Below are 17,791 nucleotides of genomic sequence, written 5' to 3' on the forward strand. Positions count from 1 at the left end.
TTCAAGCCCTGTTTAATATTATTCTTATTAGATCCATGTCTGGACAGAGAGCTTATCTAGTAGGATTTAGTGATTTGACAGTGAGCTTAACCTACTTTATATTCTTGGATGTCATTTCTTACATCAACATAATATTCCTAAAGTAACTTATGGTATCTCTTAATACAAAATCATTTGTAATGTGACATTAAAGTAGCTTACTAACTACTCAACAGTGAGTCGTAGTTGTATGTGTGTCCAGAGGCTCTCCGGCTGACAAAGATTAGATGTGTCTGTCTTCAGAACACACAGCCACACACACACACACACACACACACACACGCACACACGCACACACACACACGCACACACACACACACACACACACACACACACACACACACACACACGCACACACACACAGCCATGAAGTGAGAGGCAACAAATTATTAGAGCATTATTTCAGCTCCCTGCAAATTCTGAGAGAATGGGATATATTTATGTATAGAGTGTACTCTCTTAGCATGCTCTGGTGTCTACAGCATAGTCGTTCTGAACAGGAAAAGCAGTAGAATTTATGCAATATTTAATCCATAATTATCAACCACTTGTTTAATTCAAGAAAGCAGTTCTCTGATTCTGCACTTTCCATTGATCTGCAGGCTCAGCCCATTGTGAATATAGCTTAGTGAAGCAGTCTGTTCATTATCATTTGATTTCATTACCAGTAAGTTGCTAATGTTGGAAAACCTGCAATGAAACTCCGGCAAACAACTTTGGAGCAGCCAAAAAAGTGTTATTAAGGTGATATTTAAAAATGTCAGAAGATCTAGAGCTTCATTAAACCGCCATAAAAAGGAAGTAGTGTGCTATGACACTTAAATGGGCCTGTGGTCACGGGAAATTCATCCAGAACTGAGGGCTCATAAAATCGCTTACCTAAGTCGAAGAGCTCTGCTGTAACTATTAGTCAGCACTGTGAGTGATTTTATTGCTTTTTTTTAAATCATTTAAATAATGGCATGACATGTAAAACAGGACTGGACTAGAAGAGGATGAAAGAACATTTTAGATAGAATAACATAAGATTATTATTCATATGCATGTCAAACTTCACTCGGACCCTTCAGTGAGAAAGGAGCCGTGCCCCGGGCTTGGAGTCCATCAAATAGAACAGGAGCGTCAGGTCAGCTGTTTCGGCATTTCTTTAAGCCAATCACAATTGTCTTGGGCGGTGCTAAGCCCCGGACGGAGCAATGGTGCCTCTGCAAAATAGCTTCGGGAAGGAACTTGTTTTGGTGGAACATGTGTACGTTCATAGGTTGTTTTAGTCGTGCAACAGAAAACTCAGATTGGACAGATAGTCTAACTAGCTGTCTGGATTTACCCTGCAGAGATGAACCAAGGGGGTAAGCCAGCGTCCACAAAGCGTACCTCCCATGGAGCCATTTTGATGCTAACAAGCCATCACCTCCCGTTAGCATTCCATTAACTGCCAATCATTTTGGCGCCACTTTGACAGCGAATAACTTTACATCTGAAGCGTTTAAAGACTCTATTTGTCCACTGTTTATTTCTAAAGAAACACGACAATGTATAAAAGGCTCCATTACCTTGTATCTCACGTTATGGCTCCGTAGCAGACGTTTTTGTAAAAACGGGCTAACGATTGTGTCATAACCACGCAACTTTCTGTCGCATAGTAGACAAATTACCGTATAGTACAGGAGAAGCTCGCAGGCAGTTTCGATTTACATTGGCTGTTTAAGTTTAATTACTAATTTTAACTAGCATTTTAGTTAGCAATAATTACCCTGTGCCTATGTTATCTCCTTACATATACCTACTCTCTCCGTCTCTGCATGATTGGGAATGATTGAGATTTCTCTTGGCACAGCTACTAGAAGACTTTCAGACAGGTTGCTCACGTCACATCTATGTCGGCAAGCTCAGTTGGAGGCTGCGCAGTAACGCTCAGCCATCACCGGAAAAGTGTTTATAATATACTTCACTGGTCTCTGTAGAAAACAACGATATAGACCAGGGTAGAAATGGATCTGGCTTTTTCTAACCATATCACATGTGTAAGATCAAAGAAAGCAGATATTACCTGTTTGGACAACAGCTCTTTACACAGTGTGTAGAGGGTGATAAACTTCCTGGCCAGGACCCGGGCGTCCAGGAAGCCCTCGGCCACCAGCATGATTTCACAGATCAGCTCAAAGTCCGGCACCACCATGGCACACGGTCTGAGGAAAAAACAGGATCTCAGTAGTAGGGCGTAATCATAACACCTGCAGTTCACTCAACTTGTGTGTCCATGTTAGCGGATTGGGAGATAGCACACACAGCAAACAGCAGAGCAAAGGAAGATCTGATCCAGGTCACAATCCATCCAAGTTCAACACGTCTCCAATATGCAGCGCTTTATTCCCACAATGGGTCCAGCTATCTTCCCCTTTTCAGAGAGGCGCTACTCGCCTAACATGCTCTCTGTCTCTCTCACACTGGCCTGTCTGCATTTATCTTGTAGTCTTGTGTCAGGTGGAACTTGCTCTTATTGCCAACAGCTTCTCATTGATCTACCGTGGCTTGGATTGTACCTCATTTCCACGCTAATTTGAAAAAAAGCTAAGTGTTAACGTAATGTATAAAAACATGTACAGTGTAGGTAAGAAAAAAAAAGAACAATTTTGACAGAATAAAAGATGCTAGAATGAATAGCTGTGGATGTGGGGAAGGGCCCATAGAGAATGCCTTTCTACAGGGCCCAGAGTGTTGTGCTACGCTGCTGTTATATACATCAAGCAGACGTTACAAGAGTTAAAGTGCTCATATTATGCTCATTTTCAGGTTCATAATTGTATTTAGAGGTTGTACCAGAATAGGTTTATGTGGTTTCATTTTAAAAAAAAAAAAATTGCTGCAGCTCCTCTTTTCACCCTGTGTGTTGAGCTCTCTGTTTTAGCTACAGAGTGAGGCATCACACTTCTGTTCCATCTTTGTTGGGAGTCGCATATGCTCAGTACCTAGGTAAGGACTACTAGCCAGTCAGAAGCAGAGTATGAGGGCGTGCCACGCTAGCAGCTATAACGCGAGCATTGTAACGTATGTTACAAAGTGACGAGCGTTTGTCTCTGAAGTAAAGGCTGGACTACAACAGAGCTGTTTGGAGCAGTTTGTGAACAGTGTTTTCTGTTGGAGATGGTAAGTCCCTTTGGGATGGACTTTGGGCTTTTTCACTTTGTTAACCTATAACATGCACAAAAAGATATATAACACAATAAAGGAAAGGGAAAAAGCCAAAAAGCATAATATGAATATGTTCAGGGAGAGTTGTGTTTGAGTTACTACCTATGGCTATCTACAATCAGTGTCCCTGTTCCTAATACAATAACCCATGTCAATGTCAACAGGAAACATGAGATTGAAAAAGTATGGGATATGAAAATACAGATTCAAGTCCTTTACCTAACAAACATTATCATATTCCATCTACTGATGGGTTCAATTCTAAAATCACTCCAGAGTCCATTTCTCAATCTACTCATCCTGTTGGAGGTTACAGGGGGTTGGGACCAGTCCCAATCACACTGGGTAAATGGTCAGGTGCACCCAAAACATGTCTTTTTCAAGATGTTTGTAATGTTTGTGTACATTTTAGATGTGGTCTAATTGTCACTTCCATTCTGCAACCAATTCCAAGTTTTGATAACAACATAAGTGCAAACCTATTGTTTTTCTATTATTATAATCTGTCCCATGACTAGTTGATGGATTAAACCTTGGTTGATGGACCCAATCCTCTGAGGAATAAAGCATGGTTTGAGGACATAGAGCTGTGTGTGACACACTACTGTGAATGTCAAGACTGGCACGCATGGTGTTCAGTGTCCCCGCCAGCAGTAGCAGGAGCAGCGAGCGTGTCTTTAGTGCAGCTGGAAGGGTAATCTAAGAGAGGAGGACAGGATTAAAACCCTCCACTGTTGATGCTGTGCCCTTTTTGCATGGTGCTTCATAAGCTTAATTCTGTTCTAGTGTTACAAGCAGCGGTGTAGGCTAGTTTATTGTAGTGGGTATACTACAATAGTCGTTCTGCATGTTCTGCAGCATTTGTTCAGTTCGTGGTCACATAACTCGACCCGTATTAGAGAAAACCAATAGCTGAAGTGAAAGCTCTGTCACAAAACTATGTTGTTACTTATCATTGAACATTTTTAAGTGGGTATATGGAAAGTCTGGAGCTTTCTTAGTTGGTATACAGCGTATACCTGCGTATCACGTAGACTGGTTACAAGAGGCTGTATTGTTTTTAGTTTTGGGGGCTTTTGGCATGCAATGTTCTGTTGTGAAGCCTTTATTTTATGCATACTAACTGTAAGGTAAGACAACCTACACCTTTTTTGTATTATATATTTATTATTTGGGCTATTATTATTTGTTTAGAATGTCGCTCCGTTTTTTCGTACGTGTTGCAAGCAGCCTCATTCAAAAATGTCTTTTTACTGCTAATAAACATTTCAACTAACATTTGTATATGCCTAAAGTGTTTTATAGTCATCAATCTTACTATATAAGTGTTGATTTAAGCTATTTAATGCTAAATTGATCAAACAAACAAACTACTCACTGTCGGCCGCTGTCGTCACTTTAAAAAAACAAAAACATTACTTTAACAAACTAAAAAATGTTTCATACATTTTTCTAAACTAATTTAATAAAGAAACAAAACGAGATATGAGCACTTTGCCATTATAAACAAAACTGAACTATGGCCAACAGTATAGGCTATATATCGGGAGAAAAGAAAAAAAACACGGGCTACAGTGTTTCCATTTGTGTGCATCCTTGTCCCAGCAATGCTTGTTACTAACCTAGCTCTGGGGAGTTTACTCACTGGAGTCCTTATGTTTTTTTTTTTCGCCCAGCATATTTCCTTGGATTAGGATGGCACCAAGATCTTGGTTGCAGTTGTCGCCGTGGTCCTGCTGCACTCCCTGCTACACCCTGCTACGCTCTGCGGTGCCCTGCTGCGTCCTGTAACGCCCTGCAGTGCCCTGCTATGACATGAACTACTACGACTACCATTTGTAGTCACTGTTCCATTATCTTTATTGTGAATATTATTGCCACTGTTCATCACATCCCCAACCGGCACCGTCAGACACCGCCTACCAAGAGCCTGGGTCTGTCCCAGGTTTCTTCCTAAAAGGGAGTTTTTCCTCGCCACTGTCGCACTAAATGCTTGCTCTTGGGGGAATTACTAGAATTGTTGGGTCTTTGTAAACTATAGAGTGTGGTCTAGACCTACTCTATCTGTAAAGTGTCTCGAGATATTTCTTGTTATGAATTGATACTATAAATAAAATTGAATTGAATTGAATTGAATACAGTCGGGCTCGGGCCGAAAATTCTGATAAGCTATAGGTTAAGGGTCGGGGTCGGGCCTGACATCTCGGGCCAGGGCCGGGCTAGGGCCAACATTTTAAGCCCGTGCAGGGCTCTAGTGTGACCTACCTGAACAGAGCCTTGAGGTTCTCAGGCAGCTCCGTCCTGCCAGCGTAGCCAGGGTTCATCGTGATGAAGATGCCCACAGAAGGGCAAAGATTCACCTCCTCGCCCATGAAGTTGAACCTCTTCTTCTTATCTCGAATGGCATCCTGGATGCTTTTGACCTGCATGTACAGAGTACAAACACAAAATACAGAGTACAATGAAATGATATCCAATCTTTTTTTGGCACCGTAACTAGAGCTGTTCCGCTATTATTGTTTCCTTCCTGATACCAATTCCAATACCTGAACTTGCGTATCAGCCAATACTGAGTACTGATCTGATACCAGTATGTTATGTATATTTCATTATATTTTAAAAGCCGTGTACTACTGTCACTGTATGGATGTGATAGGATTGCTATCATTGTTGTTCGGCCTGGCTCAGGTTAAACTTTTTGTGAAACATGAAGAAACACAAACAATGAACGCCATAGAACTTTCTTTTATTATCCAGTTTGACAGTCAGTCATAACAGAAAAAGAACATGAATAAACTACTTTAAAGTAGATTTTCTTCTGGGCTAAATTAGGTGGTATCAGATCGGTGCATAAACGCCAGTATTTACCGATACAGATACTAGCATTTTAGGCAGTATCGGAGGCTTTTCTGATACTGGTATCGGTATCGGAACATCTCTAACTGTAACCCAGTAAAATAATGTAATGCCCTGTAACCCAGTGAGTGATAAGATTATTAGAATATATTGTTTTAAAATCGTTTATGATTCATTTTATTTTTTATTCCTATTCGCTAAAATAGTATGTCAATCAACGTCCGTCTTGCATTGAATCCTTTCATTGGTCAAGGAATGCAGATTCCTGATTGGATAGGGGAAATTAAGTCCCACCTCTGTGAGAAATAGGGAATATCGCAAAAGAAGAAATCAACACGGCATTGAGGGCCTCATGTACTAATGCTTTTGCGCCCACTTCAGGCGTATTTGTTTCGCAACGTGCACGTAAAAGCATGGCGAGGTATGTACAAACAGGGCGCACTGAGGTAAAAGCGCAGACTGCCTGTCGTGGGAACTGAAAATGGCAAATTGCGCTTTTCCGTGTCATGCATATGCATTCACGGGAGGGTCAAGGGGAAAGTGGGAGTTTCCCATAAAGAGACTGGAGGGGAAGCATAAAGTGCGCCTAATTATGTGTTCCGCAGTATGTACAAAAACCTCCCGTGCCAGCGCGCCTCTATTTTGCGGTGAAAGTTGTCCGCCTCTTAAAAGCAGGTGTAAACCAGCCGCAAGTGGGTTTCCTCGCATATGCCTCCTGGTGAAATGGCAGCAGTAATCCGAGCAAGACGAAGACATAGGTCAAGGAGACGAGCTGAAAGGATTTTTGCCACAAGGATCACACTTTTCCAGTTGAGTGAACACAAAATCATAAAGCATTACAGATTAAGCAGCCATGCAATATTACAATTACTGGAAGAAATCAAAGACGACGTTGAATCTCTGACTCAGCGTTCACATTCCATTCCAGCAGTTGTTAAACTCCTTGCTACATTACAAATATTGGCATCAGGATCATTTCAAACAGTCATAGCATCAGCAGCGGGAATATCGCAGTCTGCACTCAGCCAAATCATAGCACCAGTACTTAACGTTTTGATACAGCGTAATTTACGGTATTTTGGGGGCGGAGAAAGGCGCTGATTACCCGATGAACTGCAGTTCACCTTTAAGGGAAGTCATTACAATTCATACTGAGGGATCATGAAGTAGATAAAAATATATTTTAAAACTAAAGTTCTGTATTGGCACCACTATCAAAACGTTTCAAATCGTACCCAGTCCTGGTCACTGTCCATTATAGTTTTTCTTGATTGCTTTGACACAGCAGTCAACTCAAACTCCACATTTTTCAAAACAGTTAACACACAGGCCCAAACAGTGGCACTCATGGTCAAAATTACACATTTTGTTTGCAAAGGCTCTAACTGTGCCAAAACATTTAAAATATGCAACAAAGGCTAATTTTGCCTTCAAACGACACAACTTGCAAACAAGTGTATGAGCTCTTCCAATCAACCATTACACAGTGGACAACAAAATACAAAATACAGCACTCAGTGTGAATCAGTGCACCATTGCTTGTCACTGTAGCCAATTACTGTACGTAGCTTTCATGCCAGTGACATTTGTTGTCAAATTTGCCTTCTTGCAAAGAATTAGAACCAGAATCAGAAATGCTTTGATGCAAATTGTATTGATTCCATTGATTCTTATTTTGAAACTGTGGCTGAAAACTGAATTTACACAAAATACATGTAAACCAAAATAAAATCTATTAGAGTATGAGAAATTAAGAAAATAAAAATAAAATCTATTACAGTAAAGTATAAACATCTATTACTGTAGAGTATAAGAAATAGCCACTATTGATACTCAGTCTCTTCTGTCTTAGACCTCTTCCATCCATGTTGGCAAAGAACAACACAGACGCTGCACCTTTAAGGCCTGCAGACTGACTGCTAATTGAAGATTTGTGTGAAGGAGAGTCAAACAGGTGCTTCAGTGATTTCATACTGATGGAGGTAGTTTCTAATAGTTAGGAACAGATGGTTTCTGTTTGGTTACCATAGCTAAAATAATGGAGTTTGGACTGCTTGAATGACATCCATGTTAACTGTTCTGCAAAAGGGTGTGGAAAATGTGTCCATCCAAAGAGAAAGAGTTAACACATTTGCAAGAAATGTCTTCTGCTCTGCTGAGACAGTAATGATGAAAACCGAGTGGATCCCAGTTTCTTTAAGCAGGTCAAAGCAATCAAGAAAAACTGTAAGCATCACAAAGGACGCTTCCAACTTGTGCAACCCTCACATGTGATGTAGCTTGAGAAAGTTGGGGTTTCACACATTAGCATATCATTAAAGTCATTAAGCACATACCAGAGTCAATTTGTAACAGTCTGTCAAATTGGTACGCACTATGGCCCTTTTTTTCAGGGACACAATTTCATCAATAATATGAGCATGCTATCAGCCAGGCTTTACTGCATCAACTGCCAGGCTCCACTTGTCTACATTATGATGGAATGAGATATCAGAAATGAACTTTTGTGAGAGTGTGTGTGAGAGTGTGTGCGTGCGTGCGTGCGTGCGTGCGTGCGTGCGTGCGTGTGCGTGTCTTGGCCTAAAACTCTGAATCCCAGCCTGTAAGAGGCTTTATGAATTTAACATGCGTGTGGTAAAAGGGCGTAGCGAGTCGACAGCTGGAAAGAGGAGGAACATCTCTTCATGGATGAGTACTCGGCTACAGATCACTCAGTCATACTAACACAACAGGGGGATGCAAAAACAAACAGTGCAGCTGCAGCACACAAAAAAAAAGAATACAAGTTTTCATGAGAACATCAGCGGGCCTTTTTTCTTATGTGAAATGACAGCGGCCCACCTCTGCTATCCTACAGAGATATTAAAGGACGTAGAACACCAAAAACACTTTCTTAAAAGTTCAAGAGCAGACACCGTCCTGAGTGTGATCCACTCTTTGCTGTCTCTTTGAATGTACAGGCTGCAATATATTCACAGTCCACGCCTGTGTTGGCTGCAACAGAGGCAGAGCTTCACCAATTTATCTCCATGTTGTAATGTCTGGCGGCCTTCTGTTTGTCCCAGCTTTATTTAATATAGAACTGGTCCCGCCACCTGTGTTAGCAGACCTGAGCAGTAGCCGAGTATGTCGCCGGGCGATGCTAGCTGCTTCCACTTTCAGAGGATTGATTAGGTGCGTGTGCTGCGGTGAGAGATGGCTCAGTGGCTTAGCGCTGGAGCGGGCTGCCAGCTGTCACAGCGGGAGTCTGACAGTCCTCTGTTCTCAAGGTCTACTTTTTCACGTATAAGCCACCGTGATTTATTATTCATTACGCCACGCAACACCGATTCATTCTTCTGGCACTTTAAAATTCTATAAATATTGTCAGCTTCCACAGCTTATGGAAGACGTCTTGCATTGCTGCTAAAGAGAGAAGGAAGAATGGAATGGCAGAGGAGTGTGTTGGGTCTTGCAAAGAATAATGATCCTTTGAGGAGCTCCATCTCCATTATCGTCACAATCATGACCAGCATCCCTATCAACTGTGTGCATTGTGCAGTGACAGTACTGCACATGCATGAATATGGTGCAGGATTTGAATACACCAGAGGGACTTATGAAACCACGGAGTTTCGGAGTCTGTTTGATGCGGGATAACAGAATGCAAGATGGCAGAAAAGCTAGCATCAGCTGAAACGCACAGAACATGGCTGAGTCCCGTAATCAAAGGGCTAGCTGCTGTAGGTCGCTCAGAGCATACACCGATCACATCCATTCAGTTCATCCACAGAGCTCCGACATGTACAAAACAGGACCATCGCAGGTCATACGCAGGTCAGGATTTAACTTACATTAGTAAGGCACAGATTTAAACCTGCATTGGTGTTTAACCACTTGTGGGCAGCGCAAAAAGCTGTGAACAAACTGACATAAGAGCTGTGTTGGAAACAGGTCTCTATCCCAGAAATAGTGCACTATAGCGGTTTTCTTAACACAAAGAAAGGGGAAGGTGACAGACATCCGGCCGAAATGATGATGAGATGAATGGATGCAGTGTGTGTGTGTGTGTGTGTGTGTGTGTGTGTGTGTGTGTTCTGACTATGCCTGAACTAAGATGATTAATTTTAAAAGAAATAACTCAAAATTACAACTACAAATGTGCTGTGCACGTGTGCAAATCCAACTAATTCCCCGTCCTATGGCAGCATGTGCTTTGAGAGTTTAGAGTTTGTCCATTCAGAGTTGCCGTTATTAAAGATGTGAGCAGCGTGCTGGCGAGCAAAGAGGACGGTTTTCCATCCCTAACTCTCAAATCAGATCAGAGGAGGCTCCAATTATGAAGGAGCTCTGGGGTGCTAAGGTGTCAGCCTCGGTGGATTAGTCTTATAGCTGAAGCAATTTACGCGTGCAATCGGTGATGAAGAGGCTATTTACTTCTGCAGAGCTGTTTTTAAGGGCTTCTTTTCACCACAACTTTGATAAATGAAAACTCACAGATTATCTGGCCTGAAGATATGCACACAAGCTGTGCTCAGCACCTGTGCTAGAGGGAACTGGAACGGTTCTTACCTGTACAGCCACCACAGACAGCACCTCCACTGAGATCCTGTTAAACTCGTCAAAGCAGCCCCATGCCCCCGTCTGAGCCAGGCCTTTGTAGATGTCCCCACAGGACTGGTGGACACAGAGAGAGAGACAGATATTCAGATGGACACTGCGGGACAGGAAGTCAGTCAGGCAGGCTCAAAGGTGGACATCCTGTCTGACTGACTGATAAAGCATGTGTTGAAGCCAATTAGACAGAAGATATATGGAGAAGCATTGATGGCAGTCAGCCCAGAAGGCTGGGAGTAAGCGTAGAAGAACTGGATGACGCTTATACAAGGCCTCGCACTAATAAAACAAGGCGTTAATGGCAAAAAGAGAAAGGCTAAAATGTCTACCACCCACATTTCAGTTTTCCCCAACATCAACCAGAGAGCAGGTGAACAGCCCTCCGGAGAACAGCTGGACCAGGATGAGGCTCGCAGCTGACGCAGCTCTCCCCAATTACAGGGCCGAGGAAACCTTCTCTGACGCAAACCTTCTGACTGCTGGATTGATGCTGTGTGTGTGTGTGTGTGTGTGTGTGTGTGTGTGTGTGTGTGTGTGTGTGTATTAGGTGGTGCAGCTGGAGGAGCTGCTGGCCGTTACATTACTACTGTGTGTGCATGTAAATATGAGTAACAATGCGGGGCTCTGTGTTCCCCCTGGAGTACATTAGCACTTCTCTCTGACACCTTTTCTGCTGTACGCCTCTGTACTGTAATGATGCCCCTGTCTGGGGGAAGCAGGATCAAGCTGGATCACAAGATTATGTTTATGTCTCCCCCAAGCACTCTATACGCAGAAAGTGAGTGTGTAAGAGTACACAGGAGCATATAATAAAGCAAGGTGGAGGCTGGGAACATAGGGCATTTTGACAAGGGTTAGTTAAGAAATAGCAATCAGGGTTTAACTCATCAGCTCTTCTTTAAGAAGGAAGCGGGCAAAAAGAAGATGAAAAGATGAAAAGAGAAGGGCATAAAGGTGTGTTGACAACTGTAATGACAAATGGATACCATATCGCTGACAAAGGCAAGGATGAAAAGAAACGTGCACAATCTGAGCTGCTGCCAATGCACATTAGCTACGTGCACGTGCTCAAATGCCGATGCCAATGCACGCTTGCTCACCTTATAGTCCATCTGCTCAGAGCAGTTGAATACATAGACCATGATCCCGAGGGCTCGGCCCAGGTCTTTGGTAGTCTCAGTCTTCCCCGTGCCTGCAGGCCCTGCCGGAGCTCCACTCATGATCAGGTGGAGCGACTGGGTCAGAGTGATGTAGCATCTAAACACAGAGGAAATACACGCATATGCATCACTGATGAGGACTGGAGCCGGACAGCCACTGGCTGCTCTTCCATTCATAAAGATCCTTCCATTCATCCAGTGAGCAGCTGGTCTATGCTAACACGTTAGCTCATGGGTTAGCGAAACAAGTGCACTTTGATCTTTTCCACCTAAAATTTTCCACCGGAATAATTATATACATAGAGGGTGCGATTTGTGAAAAAGACAGAGGGGGGGATGTTTTTTGATCATGCACAGCAAAAAAACAAACATGCGAGAATTAAATCCCCCTTCCAATACCATGGATATAGAGCCACTCAGCCAGCCATGCCAAAACACTTATTAATGAACTGAATATTCAATGGGAACGTCGTGTCAACATTAAATACAGAGCTTTCAAGCCGGAGAGCGGAAAAAACATAATACTTTCACCCAGGAAACGCTCGTTCGTTCCTCGGGAGTGTTTTAATCACGATCTTTTTCCTAAACTTAACTGTCAGCGCTGCATGACGCTCACTTTTTCTGGCTAAACTCCACTACCACGGCCCCTGAAAGGAGCGTCATCTGGCGGTGCCTGTAGCCGGCTCACAGTCACCTATTGGCAGCTAAACAACTGCTGCTGGTAGCTGGCGTCGCGGAGCTCTGTAGAGGCTAAATACAACCAGCAACTGCTGCTCGGATTTTATCATTATATATATATATATTCTATCAAATAAAACATGTATACATTTTAGGAGCATATTAAAGTTACAGTAGGTAACTTTTATAAAAAATAACATTTTGTCATATTTGCTCAAACTGTCGCTATATCCTGACAGTACTACATGAATGAGATCACGTTCGTCCGCCTCCTGCTGGTGATCCTAATGGCATCAAGGAAACAACCAATCAGAGCCCAGGAATCTCTTACACAGTGTCAACGACTGCTGACACTGTGTCAACTTCAAATGTTTTCAGAAACCCATTTTAGTGAGAACGTCGGTGCTTGGTTTTGGCCTGACTTGGTCACAAAAAACGTTGTTTTAAAACGTTGTGATGTTTTCACAGATGATCTGATTCATGTAGTACTGTCAGGAGATAGTGACAGTTTGAACAAATATGACAAAAAGGGTTTTAAAGAGTTTTGTTGTTGCTGTATTTTGTTTGTTTAGTCCATACACAAAAATACACAACTTATGGTTTTGAAGGGAGTTTATTTTTACTTTTGTGCAGTGTTTCCACTGGTTGCCTGGCAACTTCACTGCGACAACATGACTCCAGGAAGTCAAGCGCCCAGATGTTGTTCGCCAAGAAATACTTTCGCAGAATGACAAAAAAAAGCTACAAACGCCCACAATAAAGTGCAAAGTGACCAGGCATGTTGAATACATGCTCAACAGCTCCATCATAACACAAATTGTTCACATCAGCTGCATAGATAGTATCATTATCCTAATCATCATCACCATCAACACTGAACACATCGTATCGCTTACTAAACTACACACTTCACAAGTGAGTTGGGAGTTACTACCTCCTCCTCCCTTGGCCTGAGTTCACTAGTGAAATGGCTGTGGGGATGAAGGAGTGCTTGTACCTGTTACTCTTAATCACAGGGAATCGGAACCTAGAACCAGAGGGCAAAATCTGAAACTCAGAGTAAAGGGGGTGGGCGCAGCCAGATACGATGGGTCATAGAGGCAGCGTTGCCAACTTAGCAACTTTGTCGCTAGATTTAGCGACTTTTCAGACCCCCTTAGCGACTTTTTTTCAAAAAAAAGACTAGCGACAAATCTGGCGACTTTCTGTAGAAAAGTCGTCAGTATTGTCCAGCGAACACGCAAGGTATTTCTCTCCTGTAGCCGCCAAAACAGTCTTCTGTTCTGTGACAGAGGAGCAGCGGAGCAGCCTCTCCCCTCTCTCCTCATGTGCAGCAGCACTGCTGACAGTGTGCAGGCAGTTAGAAGGGGAGGGGGGGACAGGGTGTGCGGGGGCCGGTGTAGGTAGGAGAGACAGCGGGACGCGACGGGAGAAAGACGCCGCTGAGCTGGCCTGGACCTGGGCAAGCCAGCCTTCTTTGAGAATTCTTTATCGATCTTTTTCCCTCCCTTTGTAGAATTTCATTTTTTTACTACAAAGATAGGCAAAAGGTAAAATGAATTCCTGTATTGAATTTGTGAGTATTTGGCTAAAGATCTCTATCTACCTTGCTGACACAACCACTAAGCTTTATACAAATGATTGCGTTATGACGTCAAAAATATGCAAATGAGCGTATGACATCATCTAGTGACTTTTAGCGACTTTTGGAGCTTGTGTTAGCGACTTTCATTGGAAAAGAGTTGGCAACACTGCATAGAGGGCCGAAGAACAGCAGAATGTAACTGTAACTAATGGATGAAGAACACTGAAACAGCATGGCTCCCTGCTGCTGCATGCACGAACTGGTAGAAAATATGCTGAAAACCTTTAGGTCAAATGTATGATTGACATTGTGGGTTTTCTACCTGAAGTGTACTTCCAAGAGTAATTATTGTTCTACTTCACTACCACATAATCTAATAAATATGGGAAGAAAACCCACAATGGAAAATAGATTAAACAACAATCTATGATTAATTATCTACGGTTCTGTGTGTGAGAAATCCCAGTTCTCCAAAGTAAAGTGATATATTATAGTCCCAGAAAGGACTCATTTTAAAATGATGGGGTGGGAATGGCTCCAGCATGAACACAGATCTCCATCCGCCTGCCCCCTCAATGATCCAGAGTGACTTTATGGTTTCATTTCTACAGCAGCATTTAGAAAACTGCACACAGCCGTCAACAGTACAAATGACATACCGTGTTCTGACACAGTCTTATAACCAGCACAGACAGTCAGCCATCATTGTACATAACCTCATTATATGATAATAGAATCTGCTCCTGTGCTTTGATTATCATGCAGGCTGATTAGCGACACCAGTGACAGAAGCCGCCAGGACTAACAAGCAGCGGGCCCATCTCGTATCAATAAAAACCAGCAGCATCATGGACGTGAACTGATGGAGACAATCAGGAATTATTGATCAGGGCAATAAACACAATGCTTTGCCTTGAATGTTAACACAGCAATGATTTTAATGAGCTGCTGGTTAATAGATGATGTATGGAAGGGGATAATATTGGAAAGCAGAACAAGAGACAGAAGCTCACAGAAGACAAATGATCCCATCTGTTTACAGTGTATCATCCCGATATCAGCGCCAACAGGCTTTATGGGCTCTCTGAAAATATGGCCAAACATCTCACAGTCAGTGGTCTCCGAGTAGACCTGTAACAATTATTAAATAATTGTCTAACAGTACAAAAAAATTTCAAATAATCACGGTTTCTTTGTTTAACCACAATGAATTGCTAACATTAGCTGAGGTCCCACGGGGTATGACTGGTAGTTGTTGATTTTGTTTACATATGCCAAATTGTAATTACTAGTACAGTGCCTGTTGAAAATGTGCCCGTTTGGCCGATTGCTTGGCCTGTGGTATTGCTGCTTGTAGAATTCTTCAAAACCAAATTGTACTCCAAAATTACTTACAGAACCACTTCATATGCAACTCCACTGGATAGCCTACTACTGACTTACAGTCTACGTCTAAATCAGAGGAAGACATTGTAGCCTACTATATTTACCTGACAGAGAATGTGGCATATTCAGAATTTAATCACAAAATATCACAATGACAATGTGGAGAAATCTGGCATAAGCCTCATGGACTCATGGCAATGCGCTACCCATTTTTCCCGGTATGAGAGCTAAACAGCACATATCTGCGTTAATCAACCACCAGAACCTGACTGTTTGTGTGTGTGTGTGTGTGTGTGTGTGTGTGTGTGTGTGTGTGTGTGTGTGTGTGTGTGCAGAGAGAGAGAGAGAGAGAGAGAGAGAGAGGGAGAGAGAGATGTTGTCTCGTGTCGTATGATCGTTAACGAATTTAACATTTCAGCAGAGGTGTTCATTTCAATACAGGTTTAGTGGCTTGACGGTTAAATGTGAAGTAGGGGATTTGTTTTGCGGGGGTATTTTGGCGACGGTAATGTTATTAGTGTTGTCAGTTAGCAGTAGACTTAATTAACCCAACCCAGGGTGAGTCTAATGAAAACTGCTGTGTGTGCCCGGTTCAGCTCTGAGATTTTCTCGCATTGCACGGCACTGTGAAGGAATATTCTCCGAGATGTTCTGCCTCTGTTGTGTGAATGTGAATGTAGGCTACAGCTCACAGCAACTTAATACGATATAGTGTCTGGCTTATATCCAGCAATCATGTAGCTAATGTTGTAAAGCGTTCAGCATGTGGCGTCTGCATGTGACGTGCAGGTTACCTTCCCCCCAAACACGCCCCCAAACACAGACACACATACATACAGATACGTCTCGCTGTATTAGATAGATATAAGTGATTATTGGTCGGACTATACACAATATTCAATATTATTTAATTGTTAGTTGTTGGCACGTGACCCTATACATGTTCATAGCAACACAAATGATAGGGGGGGGATAAAGTTAGAAAAAATATTTTATGATAATAAAGAGTCGTGGTTTACTTCATAGACTGTGTACCTGTGTTACTACATTATCTGGGTCACATGACAGTGATATAACCAAAAGATGTATCCTGGAATTCATTCAAAACTTTAATTTGATTAAAAAAAGTTAATTTGACTTAAAGAGACAACTATATTGTTAATCTCAATTATTTCTGAGACAATTAATAGTACAGCAACATTTGGAATTGTTATAGCTTTATCTCCTAGGCTGGATAAGAATGTCCTGCATGGAATAGCTAAGGCTAGATATAGAAGACGAGAGCGTGAAGCTAAACTGTGACAGGGTGGCAGCCTTTATTACAGTGGGTTTTTTGTGTCTGGGTAAAATATTCCTGACATTTTGCATAATGGTGCAGCTTCAGAGATCCTGCAGTAAGTATGGAGCGAATACTAGCATTGGCTAGCATTGTGCCGATAACATTCCTGCTGTTTTAGATCAGCGCAGGTGATCCCTTTAGCCTAAGGCCGGTTACACACTGCCTGCGTGGCGTGAGCGTGGCATTTCTGTTGTGTGGATTTTTCTATGTCTTTACACACCAGAAACATGTATGACGCAGTGCTGCTGCTGCTGCTGCTAGCCTTGTCTGGACACATGTATGTTTCCCATTGATAAAATGAAATACCATGTTAAACATAAATATATACTGATTTGATTACAGCAAAGACAACATCGGCAGTATTGACGGAAAAATAGGCTACAGAATATATGTATTGACAGGTGCAATATTAGAAAATCGATTTTTTTTTTTAAATTACATTTATATCTGCATTTATATCAAAACCTAGAGACTTTCAAACATCAACATGTCATTTATTAATATGTATTTGTGTCTAAATGACATATAAACATCTTTTCCTATTCTATTTTGCCTGGAAACGCTTCCAACACACTTGCGTGTTGCGTGAAAAATAGGCGTCTGTCCTATTTATAGCATGCACGCGTTTAGCCGCGCCTGAGACATGCATGTCACGCAGGCAGTGTGTAAGCTCTGAACTGTTAACATGGGGGCCGAAATATAAACGGACACGCCACGCAGCTGACAGTGTGTAACCGGCCAAATGATGCTGCTGCAGAAGGTGAACACACCATACTGACTACAGTCAGCCTGTGCTAAACAAGCACATCCAAGCCTGTATTCATTACACATATTTTCACAGCAGCTGCATATGGATGGTTTGATGGTTCCTATATCACCGCTGTCAAAAACATCTGTTCACATGATTCTTATTTTTTTATTTATTTTCAACATTTAAAGCAGTGAATACATTCAATACAA

At 42.2% G+C, this 17,791-nt stretch overlaps 1 protein-coding gene across 1 annotated transcript in view; it reads right to left on the reverse strand.

The window, feature by feature from the left end:
- dnah9 (dynein, axonemal, heavy chain 9) overlaps window positions 1-17,791 on the reverse strand; it is a 162,337-nt gene that overhangs the window by 85,092 nt on the left and 59,454 nt on the right. Inside the window, exons 33-36 of the mRNA XM_031323915.2 lie at window positions 11,784-11,940; window positions 10,639-10,743; window positions 5,497-5,654; window positions 2,090-2,228 (exon numbers count right to left, since the gene is read on the reverse strand). Coding sequence (XP_031179775.2) covers window positions 2,090-2,228; window positions 5,497-5,654; window positions 10,639-10,743; window positions 11,784-11,940 — 559 coding nt within the window. The remainder of the gene's footprint in view (window positions 1-2,089; window positions 2,229-5,496; window positions 5,655-10,638; window positions 10,744-11,783; window positions 11,941-17,791) is intronic.

This window comes from Sander lucioperca, chromosome 5 (genome assembly GCF_008315115.2).
Source record: "Sander lucioperca isolate FBNREF2018 chromosome 5, SLUC_FBN_1.2, whole genome shotgun sequence".
NCBI classification, from domain to species: Eukaryota; Metazoa; Chordata; class Actinopteri; order Perciformes; family Percidae; genus Sander; species Sander lucioperca.